The 23,120-nt window shown below is 40.9% G+C and overlaps 1 protein-coding gene across 1 annotated transcript; it reads right to left on the bottom strand.

Annotated features, from left to right (window-relative positions):
- Positions 1-3,189: 3,189 nt before the first annotated feature.
- LOC115010883 (vascular endothelial growth factor C-like) lies at positions 3,190-22,061 on the bottom strand. The gene is made up of 4 exons (XM_029435769.1): positions 21,813-22,061; positions 10,676-10,818; positions 6,147-6,471; positions 3,190-3,838 (listed from the first exon to the last, which is right to left on the bottom strand). The coding sequence occupies exons 2-4, from the start codon at positions 10,746-10,748 to the stop codon at positions 3,730-3,732; spliced, it is 507 nt and encodes a 168-aa protein (XP_029291629.1). The 5' UTR covers positions 10,749-10,818; positions 21,813-22,061; the 3' UTR covers positions 3,190-3,729.
- Positions 22,062-23,120: the final 1,059 nt, after the last annotated feature.

Raw genomic sequence — 23,120 nt, 5'->3', positions numbered from 1 at the left:
CTCTTAGAGCTCTACCGTACATATTCATCATTTTAGAGTGGATAGAAATTAGATATAAATAAGTAGACACAAGCTCTCAGCCACATCTTACTAGGTATTAGATCAGGTATTTATTCCCAGTAGAGTCCAAGTCACTTTAACTGGGGGACTTGAGTTTGAAGTGCTTCACTCAAAGGAACTTTGAGACTCGTTCAGTTTGGTAGGATTGATCCACTGACAGTTAGAGGTTGAAGTTTCTCACCACTTGACTATATGTTACAGCTGCTGTAACATGCAGTGTTTGTGTTTGTGTGGATCTCACATTGGACCACATACTTCATATACCACTTATCATCTGATAGAGAACTCATGTGGTGATACTCTGACACTTGAAGCTCCCTTTCAATCTAATATAAATATAATTTACATTTCCTTCAGCAAAAATAACTTGCAGTCACTTTGGAAATATTATTATTATTATATTAAAGATTATTTTTCAATTTGAGACTCATGCGAGATAATACGTGCGTGTGTGTGTGTGTGTGTGTGTGTGTGTGTGTGTGTGTGTGTGTGTGTGTCTGTGTGAGAGAGACAGAGTTCCTCAGTGTGTGTGTTTGGCTATGATAAAAACTCTGGACTCTATGTTTGAAACTTGATCTTTGTTTATTTTGATGTCTGACTCTGCTGGTGAGACACAAACAATAAAGTCAAAGATACTTAGAGACACACACACACACACACACACACACACACACACCACACTATCGACATGAGAGGAGATGGTGGCTCAATAACTAACATTCTACATCTGGAGAGGATTATAAAGTATATCAACCTCTGGAGCAGCACGTCATGTGTACACACACACTCTCTCTCTCTCACACACACACACACACACACACACACACACACACACACACACACACACACCTGAATGATTGGCATGCTGAACTGATCTGTCTCTGAGGGAAGTCCATTGTTGAGTGTGTGTGTGTGTGTGTGTGTGTGTGTGTGTGTGTGTGTGTGTGTGTGTGTGTGCGTGTGTGCGTGTGAGTGAGAGAGACAGAGACAGAAAGAAAGTGCAGAGAGTTGGTAAATTTATCAAAATAATCACTACTACTGAACATTTACTGAAACCGCTTTATGATATGATACTCACTAACAGGGTCACACAAGCCTTGTCCCTGCTCTCCATTTTAAATATAAGATGACATTTTCTCAGAATCGATATTCAAAACTTTTTTGTTGGGACAGTTTAATTTGGCTAAAGATACATTTAAAGACTAGTTAACCCTGCTTTGCACTTGACCAGTATCTCTCTGCAGCTCTATACTGACTGTATTTAAAGCAATCACCATAGCACATGACCCCAGCCAACCCGTAAACTCATACTTCTCTCTACTCCACTCCGGCCACAGAAACAAATCTTTGCTAAAGAAAACACTACAGTAAATGCTTTGTGCTCTCTGCCATCACTGCCCTCAACAAACTGCACCAATAGCATTCTTACACTCTTACTCTTACATGTTACCACCAATCCATTCATCCATCCCATCCAGGGCCGGGTCATGGGGGCAGGAGGCTACGCAAAGTATTCCAGACGTCCCTCTCCCCAGCAACGTTTTCCAGCTCTATCTGGAGAACCCAGAGGTGTTCCCAGAACAGACAAGATATATAATCTCTCCAGTGTGTTCGTAGTCTACCCCAGGGCCTCTGACCAGTTGGGCGTGTCTGGAAAACCTCTAATGGCAGGCACCCAGGAGGTATCCTGACCACCTGAGCTGGCCCATTTCAACTGCCCAACCACATGCTGGAGGTCACGTTTTGATGAAGCCAACAGAACTATGTCATATGCAAAGAGCAGAGACGCAATTCTGAGGTCCCCAAACTGTTCACTCTCCTCACCCCGGCTGCGCCTTAAAATCTTGTTCAAGACAATCAGAAATAGAACTGGTGATGAGGGACAACACTGGCGGAGGCTAACACCAACTGACTTTGTGCCAAGGACACAGCTTTCACTTTGGTTATAGGACTGGATGGCTTGTAGCAATGACCCTGGTACCCCATATTCCCACAGGAAAACATACGTATGTAGAATGGATGGGCAAACTCCTATAACCCCACCAACAGCCCCGTAAGGGTAAAGAACTGGTCCACTGTTTGATGGTTTTCACATGGTTAATTTAAAATATTGATTACTGCAGCTTTAACATGGATGTTTTCATTATGCTGTTAAAGTTGTGCAATAGCGCAGCCTCCTGTGTTTACTTGTGGCTCGTTGACATGCACAGATCTTGCTGATTCAATAATATAAACAGATCACCATCTACAATCCCAATAACTCCCAGAACCACAAAAACATTACTGTAGTTAGTATTTTTTATAGCTATTATTTATAAACCTGAGAGTATTATTAACTTCATTCTACTCAGTTATGGAAAATCTGAAGACTGAAAACATCTTCGTTCAATTTAAAAGCTGATGGATGTTTTCATATTTGCATGACGTTAATCTTCATTTGTACTCAGCCGTCTGTCTAGCCGCAGGGAGGACGACTCATTCCTGGAGAATGTCCAGGAAGGAAATGAGGAGGAAAGAATAATATGGTTAGTTTTTTCATAACATGTCTTTGAGACTCACAAGTCTCAACTCAACTGTCCAGGAGCCTCTGGAAAAGAAATATGTGTCCGTTTTGAATGTGTTCAGTATTATTTGTATTGAATCTTTGAGAAAGGTTTGTTCTATTTAAAGAACAGCTTTTCTTTTAATATATATTTTACACTTGCAAATCACAGGCAGTAGTATATTGTTGATTGTGTCCTTCCTTGATTCTGTAGGGGACATTAGTAATTTACTTAAACCTCATATATCAAACAGACACACATACAGCAGTCTTTCTCTGTTCTGTTTCTCTGTGTTTTATATTTTCTACTTCAGCCTCTCAGGTATAAACACTCTTTAGGTTGTCTGGGTTTGACAATCAGTTTCAAAATATGAATACATTTAAATCAATAGAAGAAGATGTGTTTTTAAAGTTCTGCATCTAGTCTTCACACCCAGATTTGACCTTTGACAGTAAGATTTTTACCTTACAAGATATTACAATTCATCTTTTTACAACCAGATCTTTTTCTGAGGCCGAGGTGGATGAAGAGCAGAACAGCTTCAGTACGATATGAACCAGAACAGACCAACTAAGTTTACAATGTACAACATCCAGTATACTTTATTTTACACATATACTGTACATGATACAAAAATATTGATCACAGTGTATTTTCATGGAAAAAGATTGAGATTTCAATAAACAGAGGTTGAAAAATAACATTTAATAAATTATATAATCAATATCTGACATAAGAATACTGAGACATAATTAATAGAAAACCTCCAAATATATATATATATATATATATATAAAAAATATTTAAACAGTATTTTAAAACAAGTGTCGAGTGTTGGCTATCTCTCTTTTAGTCTTTCTGGGCTCCGATCAGCCGCTCTCCCATTAAAACTCATAAGTCGAGTCAGTGCATTTCCCACCTTCAAATCTCCAGAGCTTCCCCTTATCTGCACTCCAGTCACTGAGGTTTCCCCACGTTTCTCAGGGTCCGCACACTTAGCTGCCATCACAGCTGATGGGGATACTCATGACCAGCAGCAGGATGGGAAATGAATTCTTCTTGTTGAGTTTCTTATCTGCTCCTTAGCATCTTGTTAGCATCTCGTTAGCATGTTGTTAGCGGACGGTCAGTCCAGTCGCCTCCAGTGGGACGGTACGCAGCGACACACTTCCTCGCTGAAAGAGAAACCTGGTTCACACCTTCGCCTCCTTACCTCACAGGGAGGCCTGAGACAACTGCAATGAAAATAATAAACAGGATTTAGTTTCAAAACCAAAACCATAGCAGCAAAATGTCAAGAGCAGGTCAAGTTAGGAGAGAAACAGATAAAAACGGGGCAAAACATATTGGTTTGGATTGGATTTCTTTCACAAATATAAAATGGTCTTACTTTGAGAGCAGAAACAGTTGTGTATTAGCTAGTTTTGTTCTTACCCAGGTGGGTACAGGAAAACTCATGGAATGTTGAAAATAGAAATATATAATATAATATATAATATAATATATATGTATATATGTTCCTCTGGAATGTGCTCAGTAAAGTTTTGCCACAATCAGCCCATTTGATTTAGATATTTCTCGGTTTACAATTTGGTTTGATGATAGCACTGGGAATACTATAAACTAAAGTATTGGACCTGATAACAGTCCTAGATGAAACTCACCAAAGTGATTACAATTAATCCTGAGGGGGATAAGAATATTTGAACCAAATGTCTTAACATTTTGCTTAAAAAATAAAAATGTGTACATCAAGAAGAAAATACAGCAGACATGGAGAACCATTAGCATTCACTCAGGCTGATGCCGGCCACTTAAATAATTGAAGTCCAATATATTCAAATTCATAATCTGAAAAGTTCTGATTTACATAGACACACACTGACTACGTTCTTGTGTGTTCTCAAGGTCAAAGATTAAGACTAAGGTTTAGATTTCTTAGCAGTAAAAACTAAAGCCTTCAGATCTACTCTGTGATTTACAGACCATGTCTGAACCAACAGAGCAGGATACCACGCTGTTTTACAGTTTTACTTGGTAATGTTGTTTGGCATCATGAGACAATGCGGTCTAAATCCTGTTTCAGAGAATTGTTAAACTTATAAGATCAAATAAAGTGAAGTAACTGTGACTACTTATCAGGTACATGGCATGTGAGTCAGTATTGGCAACACAACAACATCTTAAAGCCCAAAAACATTAGTATTGGCCTTGAAAAGCTCTTATCTGGTTAACCCCAGTCCAGAGTCAAGGCCTACCATCAAATGACTACACCAGGAGTGGATCCATGGAGTTCCAAAGAACACATAAAGCATTAGAGGGATGGAGTCCTTTTTACAAAAAAATGACACTGCTTTTTTGGCTGCACAGGGTGTCACAGAATATTTAGTCACGGTTAATTAAAAACATCTATGAACCCATGATGAAATACACAGAGGAGTTCAAATATACATACACGCTCTCTTTCAAACACACACGCACATCAGTGCCAGATCCCAGACACTAGATTCCTACGGCTATGTTATACTCATAAATCACTCTCCAACAAGGTCACAAAGGGTCAAGACTAGACGGAATGGATGGATGGATGCGCGTGTGTGTGAGTGTGTGTGTGTGTGTGTTTCCTTCTGTGCATGGAGAGGAAATGGTTAAGTGACAGCTAGGAGAAGTCTTTAGCACACTGAGGTCTTGTATTACACTGCCATAACCACCTACCACTGCCAGACCAGTGCTTCCCGCTCGCACTAACATTGCCTGTGTGTGTGTGTGTGTGTGTGTGTGTGCGTGCGTGCGTGCGTGCGTGCGTGCGTGCGTGCGTGCGTGCGTGCGTGCGTGCGTGTGCGTGTTGGAGTGGGGGTTGACTCTACTCTAAGATGATGCAACCAATGAACCACTGAAATATAACAAGGGCCTTAGCGGGAAAATGCCTCGCAATGATCACAGTACAGATACAATACATTTATACATTTATACTAATTATTTCACATTAAACTGGTGACTAATTAAGCAAGTAATTATATGTCTACACACATAACAAATGGCGATATGATATATGATGATATTAAGAAAGCAGCATATTGTGTGAGGATAAATGGCGGCGCGTCCAGGGCCAGGTGTATTTAGGGAAAGGTTAGAAGTTAGCCTATGCAGCCGTCTCAATTATGTTTGTAATTTCCTGTTGATTTATATAATAAGTACATTTATTTTCATAAGTATTGTAGCAGGCTATACTCATCTTATCCCACAACATACTTTTATATTCTTGTTCTTATTGTTTGTTTCTAAATAGATAAAATTTCCATAAAACATGGTTTACTAATAATCTTTCACACTACTTTGCGTTACAGTGTGGCTCCATACCAAACTAAAACAGCTCATAAGAGAGAGAGCAGCGGAGATGGAGATGTGAACTGTGTGCACATTACACAAATTGTGTCTGAAAATTGTCCTGTCTTTATTGGCTTCAGCTTGACTCCAGGTCTGTCGTACTCTCCTTTTCAAAGTGGCAGCAGATGATACTGAACCCTTCCCGACCCTCCTTACCTGCATGTGGCTTGGTGAAACCTCCTTCCTTTAAGGAAACACTTGTTAGGCGACTCGTAACATTCGCAGGAACACTTTGTTTTATTGAGGGGCTGGTGCCTCGGACACGTCTTGCTGCATGTGCACTGACAGGTCTCCTTATTGAAGATGTGGTTCTGTGAGCAGGACGGAGCAGGCACGATGTTGCAAACGCACTGGCAGGTGTTGCGGTCGAGGTGCCGGTTTGGGCCGCAGTCTTGAGTTTGATCGTGCCGCTGACACACACACTGACAGGTTTCCACGTCCAGTTCCTTATCTAGGCCACACACATCTGCTGAGAATATGTCTGCAGAGGAAGAGGAGAGGGAGACACACACATTGGGTTTGTCTGTAGTGACTGGACACTGATGTACTGATACACAATGTTACCAGGGTCGGGCAGTGACTACAGTACAACGGATAACACAATCAGATTACAAAAAACATAAGAACATATAATCAACGCAGATCACACAATTGTAATTAGATTAGAGTTACATTGTTTAAACATTTTTGATTACGTCTTTAAAATATGTCAATTGTATCACTTTTTTTCATGATAACCCAATGGTATTAATTCATAAAATTCGAAAATGTTTAGTTTTTTTAATGAGGATTTATGGAAAAAGGAGTTTTTAATCCATATTATTTATATTGAAAATGAAAGATTAAAATTCTGAGTAAATTCTTCGACCTTTGATTAAAGAACACAAAACGTACACAGAAGAAACAGCATCCTGCATGTTGTAGAACACACACACACCTGCACTTTTCATTTCATTTGACCAACTGTAAATACTGAACATGCTAAATGCATTTTATTTGCACTGAAAATGATTTGAGATGTTTAAAGAAAAAATTACATTTGTCGAACTTAGATTTTTGTGGCAGTGTCCATTTTTTAAAAAGTATAAGCAATATTTTCAATATTTGAGTTTGAAGTAATCTAACAGTATCCAGATAACAAAAATTGCAATGCAAGAAGTTAATAAGGATCAACTGAAATTAACAGTAGACAAACACCACTGTGCACAGTGTTAGTATTGTAACACTGTAGTGCCACATCAACAACTGTAACTTCACCATATGGGAGTGTCCCTGGGACGACATATGATCAGTTAGCGGTGTGTTATATGTTGGAAATTACATTATGTAACTAGATATAAATCAAACATCCATTTAGCACCTGGAGTATTGCTTTGCAAAGGCTAGCAGGCCAGTTAAAAAAAATAAGGTTTTTAGATTACATGATAGCTGAATAGGTATACATGCAGTGCTAAATACAAATATATTAGCTGGACTAGTATCAATGTTTAAAAGTGCAGCATGCATCACATAGAGTACAGCATGATGTGTCTAATATGAAGATACGGTTGTTGATTAAAACGCAAAGGTTACACATGGTCATTTGTTGTCATAAATTAAAAGATAACAAATTATATCCTATGCAAACACTGTTGTAAATGTTGGCTATTATTGAAAACACAACTACACATAAAACTATGTGTGTAAAAGTGGTTTGATGACACTGATAAACTATGAAATTGAGACATTCCTGAAAGGAACTAGCAATGTTCTCTCTTTCCTCAGGGATAACACAGCTGGTTCTCTTTCAATACTGGTATCTTTCAGCTGAGAAACACAGGGAGAGACTGAGAGAGTAACAGATCATCTGTTCCATACACACATACTGTATACACACACATACTGTGTGTGTGTGTCTACAGATGAACAAACACAGATAACAAAGACACACAGTTTACTGCTGACAAAATGCAAGCTGTGTCTACTCCAGAGTAGCAGCATGTGCTTACACAGACATTAACAACCTAAATCACTGTAATGAGCTTCAATGGAACTTTATTTTCAGCCGAAGAAGAATGTTTTCAAGCTGAGAACAAAATCTTCACTACACAATATAACATTATAATGTAGGGAGAAGTTTCAAGGCCTTACGGGACGTGATGAACAAACAACACAAAAATTTAAACACTCGCCTGCACAAATATGCAAATTGACAAAACTTGTTCATTAAAAGGTTTGAATAGATTCTCACAGGCAGAATGACTGCAGGGATTATAGTCCCAGAGCAGTTTCTGATAGTCTGTCTGAGGTAAACTGTTTACTGTAGTCTAGCTAAACTACTGTAAAATGATGGATTGAGTGAGTTCCCTCTGGTAAACAGTTACATAGTGTATATGTCTAGGGATTTTTATTGTGAAGGTTGAGCAGGAAGGAGTGGACCTGATATGCGCTGCCTTTCTCAAAGTTGAAAGGACTAATACAGTTTGCAGTCTTGGTTTGGACTATTATAATTCTCATGTAATGTAATATGTCTGTTACGCACGTGATTGGTTGACGCTTTTATTTGCAGTTCAAAAGCTCAAAACATTGACCTTTTTCGGGGAAAATAAATGTATATATATATTGGCGTTCTGTGTGAAATAATGTGACAAAACAGTCTGAAAAAAGATACTGACATGCAAATTAATCCCATTAAACAAAACGCCCGGAGTGTGTAAAGTCCCTCAGTCTTCTCAACACTTTTGATAAATAGCGCCTTTAAATTAATAATTTTTACCGTTGAATTACTTGCTGAAAAATACAAATGTCAAGGTGGCCCCGTAGCTCCACACAATGTACTTCCTCAGAGTAAAACCCCCAAAACACACAATTTCTCTCTCCCTCTGTGTGAATGATGTCCTTGTCTCCTCTCTCTCTCTGAATAAACTAGCTGTATCCCTAAATGAAATAGTTATCTGTAAATGTCCAGTGCACCTGTTGGCTTCTATTCTGAGTTCTTTAGAATGGGCCTTAGTGTTGATATAATATCCTGATTGCTGCAGTTGGAACATCATTCTGGAGATAAAGTTGTGTGTTAGTGTGTACCAGTAAGTTTCAGATTTTTCTAAATATTTTTTGTAGTTTTACACTTGCTAAAAAAGTGCTTTAAAACAGTGTCTGACTCAGGCTGTCTTAGAGGCAGGTGCATATGTGTAACCTATATTACGTTTTCTCTGCTGGAAGGGCACTCTAGAGTCCACGGTATCACATTCTCTGGCTTATTGGGGCACATGTTTTATATACCATAGGAGGCTCCAATAAGGGACTTTTGCAGCTTTAAAAAAAAGAATATGGAGGCACCAGGGCACAACTCCAAAAGCCTGCTTGCTTTCGACTTATCAATGCATTAAGTGTCCTGTGTCCTGGTATCTTTCACAGATAATTTGTTGTGTCCCTGTAATATATACTGTGTAAGTGTGTATTTGTATATGTGAGTAGTTGTGGAATCTGCTACTCTGTAGTCTCCACATTCGGCTGTTCCTCATTTGTTAACATAGAGTCCAGAGTTTTTATCATAGCCAAACACACACACTGAGGAACTCTGTCTCTCTCACACAGACACACACACACACACACACACACACACACACACACACACACACACACACACACACACACACAGACACACACACACACACATATATACACACAAACACAAACACACAAAGTCATAAATACTCCTTAGTAAGCACATGAACATTCTCCTGTCACTAAGACTAACAGAGAACGATGGCTCCACTAACAGTGTTTTTCTCTCAGTGTTTGGTATGTGTGTGCTCACTACAGACCATGGGGTCACGTCATCAAGCAGCAACAAGCAACACATACTGATCAGTCGTGTCTATTGGAAGCTACTGCATTTATTTTTTATTTACTGTAGTCTATAGGTTGATCTGAAGTATTGGCTTCAGAAGATTTCTGTAATAAGACCCTAAACTTCTGATTTCTACCTGTGAGGTCTGCTCGTATGTTTGCTCCAAGTTGGATGCCATGAGTAAAACGGGAAGTCAAGGGGGTGTGACAGTCACAAATATGATCAATAGAATATATTAGATTCCAAGTGATGTTACACTGTCAGGTGCAACAGACAACTTTTCCTGCATAAAGACCTAAGGCGAGTGAGAACTTTCCAGTGATCTTTCCCTTTCTCTCCACATGTGCCTCAACAATTTCAATTAGGTTGATAAAATGCCACTTGCTAACTGAAGATACACTTTGTCACATGTATGCATGTTATTTCAAAATAGAAAGCTGGTTAAAAGATTTAGACTTAAGAGCTCCCATAAGCTGTTGTGCATTGAGCCAAGAGGTAGTGCTGTGTCATCATGGTGTTTCTACAGTAAATGCTATTTTCCTTTCTACACCATTAATTACATCTATTTAGGGTTCGGAAAAATAAAGACACAATTACATAACCGGCTTCCAGTAGCTCCGCCATCTACTCTATTAGTGTAGTCTCAACCTGGTTGGCAGCGGAGGGTCCTTTCCCTTCGATTATACCTACTGTTAGATCTAGTTTCAGCAGCTGTACTTGTTGATTTTCTTCCTCATTTATTATTTGTAAGGCTATTGCAAGACAATTAAGCGAACACAATTTCCTCTGCATTGTTTTCCTAAAAATATAATACAACATAAATCTGCTTGTGCACAAATGTGCAAACACTCACCAAGGTGCTGTTGGGAGGGCCATGGAGGGGGCAGCGGTGGAGGAGGAGGATAGTGGTGCACACTGCCGGTCATACTGAAACACCGACATTGCCTGATGCTCCAAGACTGACCAGGAGGACACGTCCTGTTTGCTATTGGACACCTTCAACAGAGAGAGACAGACAGAGTAAGATTTAAAATAGACACATTCCCTAGGTGGTTTACTGACTGTATGCAATGAAAATCACACATCATTCACATTTTGGTTCATCACATCATGTAGATTTTGTACAGATATTGTAAAGACTGAATCACAAGCTTCAAGTACTTCACAACTTTTTTGCTATTTACCAATAACATGGTCCTCATAAATTGTTCATACATTGTTCAATACTTTTATTACAAGCTCAACTAATTTCCAATGCAACAATCCAGTAGAATAGCAAGAAAATGACTGCAGCAAACAGCCATGGGTCCCTGCAGCCCTGTATCTTACATCATTTAGCTTTGTCTATCACACTTTCAATTGCAAGCCTGTTTTGGACCTGTCTGCCTTGCCTGTTTCCCGACCCAGACAGGATTCCTTCAACCTGCCTTGCCTGTTTCCCGACCCTCCGCCCGGCCCCGACTTACCCCTTGCCTGCTACCTATTGGTTGGTCATTGTGGATTATTATCATCCCGCTGTGGATCAGTGTACTCGGCTATAACCTGTTCCTGACTACTAATAAAGGTCATTACCAATTATCCTTGGTTTCCTGTGTGCTGCACTTGGGTCCACCATCGACTTGTTGTGACATCCTCGCTAAATAAAGGACAAATACATGTTAGAGTTACTCTGAGAGGATGACATGTGAAATCTCCTGTGCCCTTGTTCCTACTCTGTTCTGCACCACCAGCAGAGATAACTGCTCAACTTACTGCATGAACAAAGGGGGGGTCAGTTGCTGGCCTGGCCCCTACAGGGAGGTCATATTGGAAGCAAAACATGGAATGGCCCCACAACCATCATCGACCCAAGCAGGGAGTGCTTGATTGCCTCAACAAACACTTTGGCAAGGAGGTACATCTTCTCTTGAGTCTACTACAAGCTCTTGAAAGACTGGATAATTATAAAAAAGCCCTTGTCTGTATCAAGATTCAGCAGTTGGCCCCTCTTCCCAAGCTCAACAACACCAGAAGTGCACGCCACTTAACCGTGGTTAGAGTTACAGTGCTTGCTTGCAGGTGAAAACCAACCCCAGTTTTACTTTGGAATGAGCTTTGTCCATTTGGTGTTTCGGCCCGCTATAGTTGCATTTTTAGCTGCTGTTTCCATCGATTTTGTAACTTCATCTTAAATGCATGGTTACGATATGGCACCTGTCCGGTACTTTATCGCTAGGTTGATCCCGAAATGTCCAGAACAAAGCTAAATAAGCAAATCTAGGCAGAGGGCAAGATCTCTGCAGATACAAACAGACCTCTAGTGGGTCATAAGTGATGATTAAGATATTACTTTTATATGAGTTCATACACAAACAATCCTACCAATTCTTAATTTAAACATGTAAATATTAAATAAATAAGTGACTGGACCTGTCAACCCTTGGGTCAAGTCATTTGTTGAAAATGTGTTTCTGTTTATGGCTCAGAATTGTGTTTGTAGTTGTTACTTACTTACTACTACTACTGTTACTTATTTACTACTACAACTACTGGTGTTACTACCATTTAATTGTGCATTGATCAATGATGATTGATCCATGGGAGGCTTTTAAAGAAATGTTGTGGTTGGTGCAGCATAGATGAGATAGAGGTCCTCATATGATTCCGTTCTGCCATGGCACATGTCCTTTGGCAGTAGCCAGTACATTTTTCCCTGACAGCAATGGCCTCTCTGGTGTCTTTGTTGCTTCCAACCCATCTGATGTCCTGGGTATCAAGTAGTGGCTCTGTTGGCACTGCAGGCACTGGCACAGACCCACCATCTTCCCACTTCATGAAGTTGTGGAACATACAGGTTTTTTAAAACAATTCTCTGTGAAACCTCTGGAGCCTCATCTGCCACAAAGACATGGAGGATGGTGCCCAGTTCCTCTGTACCAGGGAGACCACGGCCAATTGCGGAGGTGGACAACGTTCTCCCATCCATATGCTCCCACCAGGGCCAGGAGAACAATGGTAAAGGTTCCCTTATAGTTAAAGAAAGGTGAATTGCTCTAAGGTGGGGCTTGGATGATAACATGCTCTTCCGCAATTCCCTGATACCCTGCCTGCTGGAGGGGACAGGAATGTGTCCTCAGAAGGCAGCTCCATATTGCCTTACACACACCCTTGACTATACGTGCCATTGTGCAGTGCCCCACCCAATATCCATCCATCCATTGTCCACCGCTTATCCGGGGTCGAGTTGCGTGAGCAGCTCCAGTAGGGAACCCCAAACTTCAGCTCCGACTGGGGGATCCTGAGGCGTTCCCAGGCCAGTGTGGGGATATAATCTCTCCACCTGGGTCTGCTTCGGGGTCTCCTCCCAGCTACCTGGAACACCTCCCTAGGGAGATGTCCAGGTGGCAGCCTTACATACATTTAGATACCCGAACCACCTCAACTGGCTCCTTTTAACGCAAAGGAGCAGCGACTCTACTCTGAGTATCTCACGGATGGCTAAGCTTCTCCCCCTATCTCTAAGGGAGACGCCAGCCACCCGCCTGAGAAAACCCATTTCAGCCACTTGTACCCGCAATTTCGTTCTTTCGGTCATGACCCAGCCTTCATGACCATAGGTGAGGGTAGGAACGAAGATCGCCTGGTAGATCGAGAGCTTTGCCTTCTGGCTCAGCTCTCTTTTCGTCACAACTGTGCGGTAAAGCGAATGCAATACCGCCCCCACTGCTCTGATTCTCCGGCCAATACCTCGCTCCATTGTCCCCTCACTCGCAAAAAAGACCCAGAGGTACTTGAACTTCTTCACTTGGGGTATGGACTCATTCCCTATCCAAACTAGGCAATCCACCAGTTTCCTGCTGAGATCCATGGCCTTAGATTTCAAGGTGCTGATCCTCATCCAAACCGCTTCAAACTCGGCTGTGAACCGATCCAGGGATTGCTGAAGGTCACAGACCGATGATGTCATCAGAACCACATCATCTGCCAAGAGCAGCGATGAGATCCTCAGGCCACCGAACTGCAACCCCTCTCCTCCACGACTACGCTTCGATATCCTGTCCATGAATATCACAGGATTGTGATAAAGCGCAGCCCTGGCGGTGGCCAACACCCACTGGAAACAAGTCCACCTTACTGCCGAGTATCCGGAGACAACTCTCGCTTTGGGCGTACAGGGATTGGACGGCCCTCAAAAGTAACCCACCCACCCCATACTCCCGCAGCACCTCACACAGTATCACCCAGGGGACCCGGTCATACGCCTTCTCCAGAAACACAAAACACATCTAGACCGAATGGGCGTACTCCCAGGCCACCTCCAGGATCCTTGCGAGAGTGAAGAGTTGGTCCGTTGTTCCACAGCCAGGACGGAATCCGCATTGTTCCTCTTCAATCTGAGGTTCTACTATCAGCCGAACCCTCCTTTCCAGCACCTTGGAGAAGACTTTACCAGGAAGGCTGAAAAGTGTGATACCCCTGTAGTTGGCACACACTCTCTGGTCCCACTTTTTGAACAGGGGAACAGGTCTGCCACACCCCTAGGAACTGTCCCAGACTTCCACACCATGTTGACGAGGCGTGTCACCCAATAGTTAAACTTAAAGAATATACCGGAATACCCTATAAATATAATATAATATCAGAATGAGAATTTGGTTTATTGCCAAATTTTGAAAACAAGTGTAAATATTGAAAACAAAAAAGACTATTATAAAACTATTTTAAAAACTATTATAAAATAAAATAAGAATATGTACAAGAAAAATAAATATACAAAAAAATTAAATACAATTGGCATATGACAAATTGCTTAGAAGAAATATGTACAGTATATCTAAATTAAAAGGGGAAGAGCTGTGCTGATTTAAAGTTAGTTTAGTGTACAGAGATCAAAAGTGTGTGTTAATGTAACACACGTTAATGTAACACATACTGTCTATGGGGGGGAGATAAGAATCTGTCTCAGTATGGGTCCTGGGCTTTGTTGATGAGGCCAGTGGCTGAGGGGAAGAAACAGTTCTTGTGGCGTGAGGTTTTGGTCCTGATGGACCTCTGCCTCCTGCCAGAGGGGAGTGATTCAAAGAGTGTGTGCCAAGGGTGCGAAGGGTGGGCCACAAACATTCCTGCCTACCTCAGGGTTCTTGAGGAGTACAGGTCCTGGAGGGAATGCAAATTGTAGCCAATCACCTTCTCCAAAGACCATATGATACGCTAAATCCTGTCCTCGTCCTTGGCTGTAGCTGTAGAATACCAGATGGTGATAGAGGAGGTGAGGATGGACTAGACAATGGCAATGTAAAAGTGCAGCATCATTGTCTTTGGGAGGTTGAACTTCTTCAGCTGCGGCAGAAAGAACATCCTCGCCTGTGCTTTTTTGATGAGGGAGCTGATGTTCAGCTTTCTGTGTTCTCTGCTTCATCCATCAACATCCTCTTCAGTCTCTTTGCCTCTGCTATGATGAAACTGCTTAACCTGGTTCCATTGCCCGCTCTGTTCTAGCTCGACACCGCTACTGCTCGCCGCCAGCATTTCCCCCGCCCTGATTCTGAAAACCTCCTCCCAGCGGTCCAAAGATCCTGTGCTAGAAGCTTCGGCTAGTTCTCGCAGCAAGGCTTACTGAGCTAACTAGCTGACGGTAGCTGCAGTTAGCAACATTTAGCAGTAAGCGTTACTTTCGCAACAAGTAAAGCTTTCTTTTCATCAGGAAACTCTGTTAATCACAGAGTTGAGCAAGAGCAGACAGAGGAGATCAAAGGGAAGATCTGAACATATTTTCTCCATAGAATATGGTCCAGTTTCACCAAATTCAGTGACTAGTTGGTGATGTGTGACTTATAAAGGATTCAAACAATTAACTAACATTATCAACAGAATGTGAAGAGGTAACAGTGTTGAAATTGTGTCAAAGACGTCTATGTATTGTGTTGCAGAAATATGTAGCAAAATTAGGATGCTAACTGCTTAGCGCCGCTCCGTCCAGTCTTGTATTACCACTTGTTTCTCTAGAGGTGATAGTGAGACACCAGTTTGCCTTAGTACAGAGGGAGAAGAAGCATAGCTGCCTGACTCGCTTTGTAAATATTACAGCCATGTCCTGTGTCTGTTTTATAGTTTGTTCATTGGCAGAAATGAGAAAACCCCCTGCATCACCTCGCCTCAACCTCACAGCTGCCAGGAGGCTGTTTCGCCGAGCATATAGTTGTCAGCAGCCCGGGAAACAAAATAGCATTATACAGGAGTAAGTTAGAATACAATAAATATAGTAAACTACTCCAACTAAATATGAATATTAGAGATTGTATGGACCCAGTTTAGATGTGAAATACTGCCCTCTATTTCTTTGGAGCAGGTAGCTCAGGATTACACATTGAACCTTTAACCGGAGAAGGCAGCAAAACCCTGATTCCGCCCAGTGTTACATTTCTATTATATAACCGTGGCGGCCAAATTTCTCAAAGTCTCATTTGAGAGATTCATTTTACAAGATCTACAAAATGTTTATAGCAAAGCCTAAATAACACTAAAGCCAGAATCAACCCCACTAAAAAGTAATTGTCTCTTTCTATCTGATCTTCAGGAAACTGGGCACTTAATTGTTTAAAAAAAATGGGATTCCTCAGATCTGTGGGCATGTGAACGTTAACTCTCTAAACCCAATGGCTTATCATGATAAGCCATTTGAGGGATGGTGGACAAAAAACACCTTGATCAAAGAAAGCTTTCTTGGTTCAGCTTCAATCAAATAGTGAAGAGGGAGAAGGAAGTATCAGAGGATTAGCTTTGATGAGATGTCTCTGGGATTTCTACTGCCTCACATCACTGTGTTTGGAATGACAAGTGCTTATATACAGTGGCAGTTCTTCTAATGCTGTATTTTTGCAGCTTTATTATTGAATATTATGCAGCAGAACCACATTAAGAGATAATGGTTGTATTTTCTCTCACCTATTGAACCAAAAGCTAAAACAATGTGCCATTCTCTTAAACACCTCGCATTAAAGAGCAACAAGCTAAGCTAAGATTTGTGTGAGCGAGTAAAGCCTCACAGAATCACTAGCATGGTCGGAAATACTTACTCTGGTTTACATGTAGGAGCTTATGTTTTAGCATATTAACCAGACTTCCTTACAACCAATGGCAACTGTCAGTGAGTGTGATATTGTTATAGCATAACAAAATAGAAGGTTTGGATGGTAAGATATACACTAAAGGCCATTTCTCAAAAGCAGTCAACATCAAGTTTCTTTAATATTCAACCTTGATCAAGATGTTTCCCTAACTTTAACCAAGTCACTTAGATGCCTAACACAGGTAAACTTAGCAGTTGCCAGGTGAAGATACAGTATTGTATGAATACGCATTTGAAATTTTTTGTCAGTGAACATTTTAAAATGTCATAACTAATCTGCTGTTTTGTAGTATTGTCTAATATTAACATTGTGTCTCCTCAGAGATTTAGACAAAGAGAAACCTACACGGATCCCAAAATTCCTACAATTTGCATGACATTTTAATGGTAAATGGATGAAACATACTTTAGAATAGTTAAATTGATTAGAAGACTGGAAGGAAGCAGATTGTAGGCAATAAACATCTCCATCTGAGACAGGCCTCTTGGGTCATCGTCACACTACTGAGTGTGTTTGCATGGACATGAGTTATGAGGCTTATCCCGGTTTTGATTATGTTCTGAACATAATGTTAACATGCAACACAGAGAAATCAGGTTATTTATACTCCTGTATATGTATATGATAAATACTAGCAACCTGTTTACTGCAGTCTTTTTGCGCAGGTGCTGTGATGTTTACAAAAACAAAGCGACCTACACTGTACATTTACTACCACCTGACAACTTTTGCTCCGATCAACACCTGTCTGCTCCTGAGTGCAGCCACTTCTCTCTCTTGACTACGCATTGAGCTATTCCTGAAAGCAGCTGCGCTACTCTTATTACACTGTCCTCCAGTGTCACTGTCGCTACCATCGCGTAGTACAAGGGAGCAGTTGATAAAGATTTTATTAGTGAAAAGAATAAAAATAGACCTCATCTTGTTGGAGGTCTGACTGCTGCTTGTCCCTAAAAGGAGAATAGCTGGTCCACCTTAAATGAGTCTGGGACATTGTAGAGGTTAACTTGGGGTTGCCATGTCCAAGCTTTTTTTTCACAGTATTGGGCTATTTTTGAAGTAGTAGAATTCTGGTAGAATGTTTTTCCACTGGTTGGGTCCGTGACTGCATAAAGAAACTATTGTAGTGTTTCCGTAATTTAAATGTGATCGCAATACACGGTAGTATGCTATTTAAAAACGGTAAAGTTACAATTATCTCTGACCAATCAGCGTTCTGCAGTGTTTTAACTCTACCTTTTAGTATCGGCTCAGCTCATTCACAACCTCAACCGAGGTGGTACTAAAAAAAGGTACTAGGTACTATCCACAACTTTCCTAATAGAAAGCCACAAATGGAGTCCAGTCGAGTTGAGTAGAGCCATAACATGCAATGTAAACATGGCTATAAGTTTGGTAAAAGAGAATACAGCCACTTTCTCACTGTGAGTAAAGTGCTACAGAGATAGGTCTGTTGTCCTCTACACATGAACATAGTGCATCTTTATTATTGCACACACACACACACACACACACACACACACACACACACACACACACACACTCACACACATACACACATAGACTATTATATAAAACATCTCAATGTGAAAATGGTCTGGCTGAACATCAACATTTAGGGAAGAGCTGACCTGAACACAGAGACAGACAGTGATTGTGTGTTTGCAGGCAGACAAAGTGTTGAAGTTGTGAAAGAGTGTGTGATGACTAGAGACATAGTGTGGTTTCAATTAGAGCTGCAGTGGCATAGACACATAAAAACAGACATCCTCACTAATGTGTCTGACAGGAAATAGAGCAAAGTGAAAGAAAAAGATGGAGAGAGGAAAAGAGGGAAAGATTTCTTGGGAATAGGCTGCTGTGTTACTGGTGTGTTTCTCTCACTTCACCTAATGTGAAACATATATGTGCTTCATGCTTACATATGTATTCTTACATGTTGGGGAAGTGTGAAAACCTATACAATGCGTTTCCTTTTCCAGACATAATCTGTCACGCTGTGTTTAACGCCACTGCTTTGTGTGTGTGTGTGTGTGTGTATGTGTGTGTGTGTGTGTGTGTGTGTGTGTGTGTGTGTGTGTGTGTGTGTGTGTAAATATATATGATGTCCATGTAAATCACAGAACATCAGTCACATTAGAGCAGTGGTTCCCAAAGTGGGAGGTGTGCCAAATGAATGAGGCATGCTTGAGCCCTGCTAGGATAACATGGACAAGTTTATGACAGGGCTCCCAGCTAAACGCAAAGCAGAGGATGAATCTTCACCAAATGTGCCAGCTTCCCAAGCAAAAGTCAAGACCAGAAAATATGATGAGGCATATATCACCTTCAGCTTCACCAGTGGGTAACGAGGAGAGACCACAGTGTGGTGTGTGTCTGAAAATACTAGCTTGTGACGGTTTGAAACCGAACAAGTTAAGACGCCACTTGGAGACAACACATCCGGAGCACAAAGACAAACCAGTTGATTTCTTCAGGAAAAAACTCATAAACTGTTGCGCACTTTACTGAAGCTGCATCTGTGCCTTCAAACGCTCAACTCGCCTCATAGAAAGTTGCTACAGAGTTGCTCAGTGTAAAAAGCCGCACACTATGGCCTTAATACTTCCCTCTGCTATCAATATGGTTTCCACAATGATCAATGAAGCAACAGCCAGCAAGCTAAAGTTCCTATGTCAAATAATGATATGTATCATATGTATGTGTAGGACATAGAGGAGCAGCTTAATGACTTAGACTTTTAATAATTCCACTTTATTATTTATTTTGTTTTGTTAAATAATAAGATAATAAGTATTATAATAAGTAATAACATTGTATAAATTACAATGTTTAAAATAAATCCCAGTGGAGTTTGGAAGGTAAATATGTGTACGTGTGTCGTAGTGGGGGGGGGGGCTCGAAAATGTTCTTATCTACAAAAGGGGGGCCCTGCAGAAAAGGTTTGGGAGCCACTGCATTAGAGCAGCAAACTACCTACAAGTTACATTCCAATGATATGTATTTCAAACACACACACAACCTTCATTGACTTACCCTTCATGTCTTTCCTTAGTTTGTGTTTATTGTGAAGTTCTATGGCACATATAAGTGCACATTCCATATTGAACAGGTCATTATTCTCCAGTAATGTACCCCCCCAAACACACAAACACTCTCACACACAGCATCTACTTGAATTTCATCCGCCCCAGGTTCTGACCATCGTTCAGAATACAGCTCATTTATCTGATTTGAAAAATGATGTGACCTAAAATACATATATAACTATATATAGAAGAAATATGAACCAATATCTGCTTATTAAAGATATATATATATGTATCAATGTATGTCTGCCGATAACTTACAAGATACTAAAGTTCACAAATGCAAACGATATGCTTAATGTAACTCAGAAACATTCTTATAGAGCTCTTCCACTACAAGTTAATTTGTACACTGTAAAATGTCCTGCTCACTAAAAATGATCACAGTTCTTTAAAGGAGATATATCTAATGCTCATTTTTAGGTTCATCATTTTTACTTTATGTATTTTGAGTTTCTTCAAGAACATGTTTACATGCTTTAATGTTCAAAAAACACATTATTGTTCATACTGTCTGTTACGCCTGTTTTTACCCTCTATCTAAGACGGCCCATTTAAGCGCCTGTCTCTTTATGCCACCCTCCTGAAAAAGCCCAATCTGCTCTGATCGCTGAGTGTCTGCGCTCTCAGCGTTGCAACGACATTGCAGCAAAACTTTCGACCTATATATGTATAGTTATGACATCACATTCTTACAGAGGTCATGACGGATTGTTTAAAGGCAACGTTTTTTAAATATGGGCTGTGTGTATTTCTCCATTAACGTGTTGTTGCCGCCTTTGCTAATAAGGCTTGTGAGACAATAATATAACGTTGTTGGTATCGCATGGTATCTCTGTGTAGTCAGCAATCAAGACTCTTACTAGTTACCAGTTAGTTTGGAATAAAACGGAAAAGTAACTTAGTGAGCCTCCGGTAACCATCCCAAGTGCTCAGTGACAAAAGGAGGAACTAGACCAGGGTGAACATTGGTTCTGCTTTTGCTCGTTGGACTCAGCCGACATAGTTTTAAGGGCTGAAAAGCCACGCCCAGGCGGTTACTTTTCTTCATGACCGGTAAACTCAAACTAAGGTTTACTAGTTAGCTAACTGGAAATTTACACCAACACTGTCCATGAAATATGCAGGTTGTGCATCGAACTGGCAACCACGTTGTTTACGTGAGGGGGAGTGCACCATTTAGTGGTTGAACTTTATCAATGTTATCAATTGCATCTTTAATCAGGAAATAATCTGAAAAGTGTTTCCTAAAGTAACACTGCCAGTATACGCATACAGGATGCAACGGCTGTAACAATAGATTCAAACACTGTGTGTGTGTGTGTGTGTGTGTGTGTGTGTGTGTGTGTGTGTGTGTGTGTGTGTGTGTGTGTGTGTGTGTGTGGTGTGTGTGTGTGTGTGTGTGAGTGTGTGTGTGTATATGTGTGTATATGTGTGTGTGTGTGTGCCAATAAGAACAGAACACAGAATATTGATTGCTGGAAAAAGGCTGCTCCTGCCCTATATACACACACACAAACACACACACAAACACACACACACACACACACACACACACACACACACACACACACACACACACACACACACACACACACACACACATAGCTCTGAGGGGACAGCAATAATTTGGTTCAGAATAATGTGTGAGAAGCTGACAGAACTGTCTGCAGGTTGGATGTGTGTGTGTGTGCGTGTGTGTGTGTGTGTGTGTGTGTGTGTGTGTGTGTGTGTGTGTGTGTGTGTGTGTGTGTGTGTGTATGTGTGACACAACGATGCAGTGAGTGCTTACTCAGGCAGGGATCTCCTGATGATGCTGTGAACTTGTTTGTAGACGTCCACTTTGGACAGACAACTGCACTGGGTGTGGTTGGCCACACTAATGGTGACCGGCTTGGTGCCTTGGGTGATCGGCACTGTGATCTCAAACAGCTGCAGAAAGAGCAAACGAGAGATGAGTTAGAGAGAGACAAGATGAATCAAGACAAGGTGCTAAAAGCACACGGAAGTGCACCGTGAGCTATGGCAGTGCACTTTTATGTTTTGTCAAGAGAGCAGCACAGGTGCAAACTTTACTATACTGTGGAAAAAGATCTGTCTACTGGTTGAAGAATGTATATTGAGAGTCACGTGGGACCGCAGAGAAAAATGGCAGCACACCAGGCTTTGGATATTAGTGTCCTCTACTAAATTAAAGCAATATTGTCATTAAACGACAGACAATTTCTCTAGTCCGAAACTCGTGTCAGCCTGGCCGACCGGGTGTTATCTTTTTAACCAAATCGGGTATGGTCCCGGCGTTCGTAATTGGGTGAAAGTACTCGAGAGCAGCTGTTCTCACAAAAGGGTTGATATCAAATGTGTTCTGCCTTTCTAGGTGCTCTTCACAATAGTTCTAGAAATAATAGTTTAACATAATGACTCATACGCTAAATTGTCAGGTTACAGGATAACTTGTAGGGTATGCCTAAATTAAATACATGTCACCAAAGTGTTGTTACTTAATTTCATTTTAAATGGATACCTTCAGGTATGATTCACTTAAATTTGAATTTGGAGGATCATCTCAAATATGGAACCACTCCTCCAGAAGATAAAACTGAACCTGGATAAATGGGGCGAAATTGAAGTGGTGGTTGCCTCAAAATTGAATTTTGTTTCCATGATTTTGTCTGTCAGTATATCACCACAGATGTTTAAGCAATTTGATAGAATTATCAAAGACTTTCTGTGGTACAAGAAGAGACCAAGGATCAATATTAAGAAAATATGGTCACCAAGGGACACAGGGATAATGTAGGTGGTATGGCTCTTACCAATTTAAGGCAATGCAATCATTTGAAATAACTAGATTTATTAAGCGATGGAAGGAAACAGACCGAGAGCTGAGCTTGATCAAAATAGAACAGGAGCTAGTAAATCCTATCAAACCTTTGGATATTCGTTCGCATCTCAACTACTAATAGACAAGATTACTCTTCAAACCCAGCACCGGTTCATTCTAAGGCAGTGTGGAGAGAAATACACAGGATGTGTGGTGTTTCACACTTAAGACAATTATATGCCTCTCTATGGCATAACCCAACCATACGTATTGGGA

Source organism: Cottoperca gobio, chromosome 1 (assembly GCF_900634415.1).
Source record: "Cottoperca gobio chromosome 1, fCotGob3.1, whole genome shotgun sequence".
NCBI lineage: Eukaryota > Metazoa > Chordata > Actinopteri > Perciformes > Bovichtidae > Cottoperca > Cottoperca gobio.
This window is presented reverse-complemented; position numbering and strand designations above follow the sequence as displayed.

Coding starts and splice junctions, on each gene's coding strand:
- LOC115010883 (XM_029435769.1), bottom strand. CDS start 10,748: ATGACCGGCAGTGTGCACCACTATCCTCCTCCTCCACCGCTGCCCCCT. Junction 6,472..10,675: donor GCCCTCCCAACAGCACCTTG/GTGAGTGTTTGC, acceptor CTTCCTCTGCAG/ACATATTCTCAGCAGATGTG. Junction 3,839..6,146: donor TTTCACCAAGCCACATGCAG/GTAAGGAGGGTC, acceptor TTTTCATTGCAG/TTGTCTCAGGCCTCCCTGTG.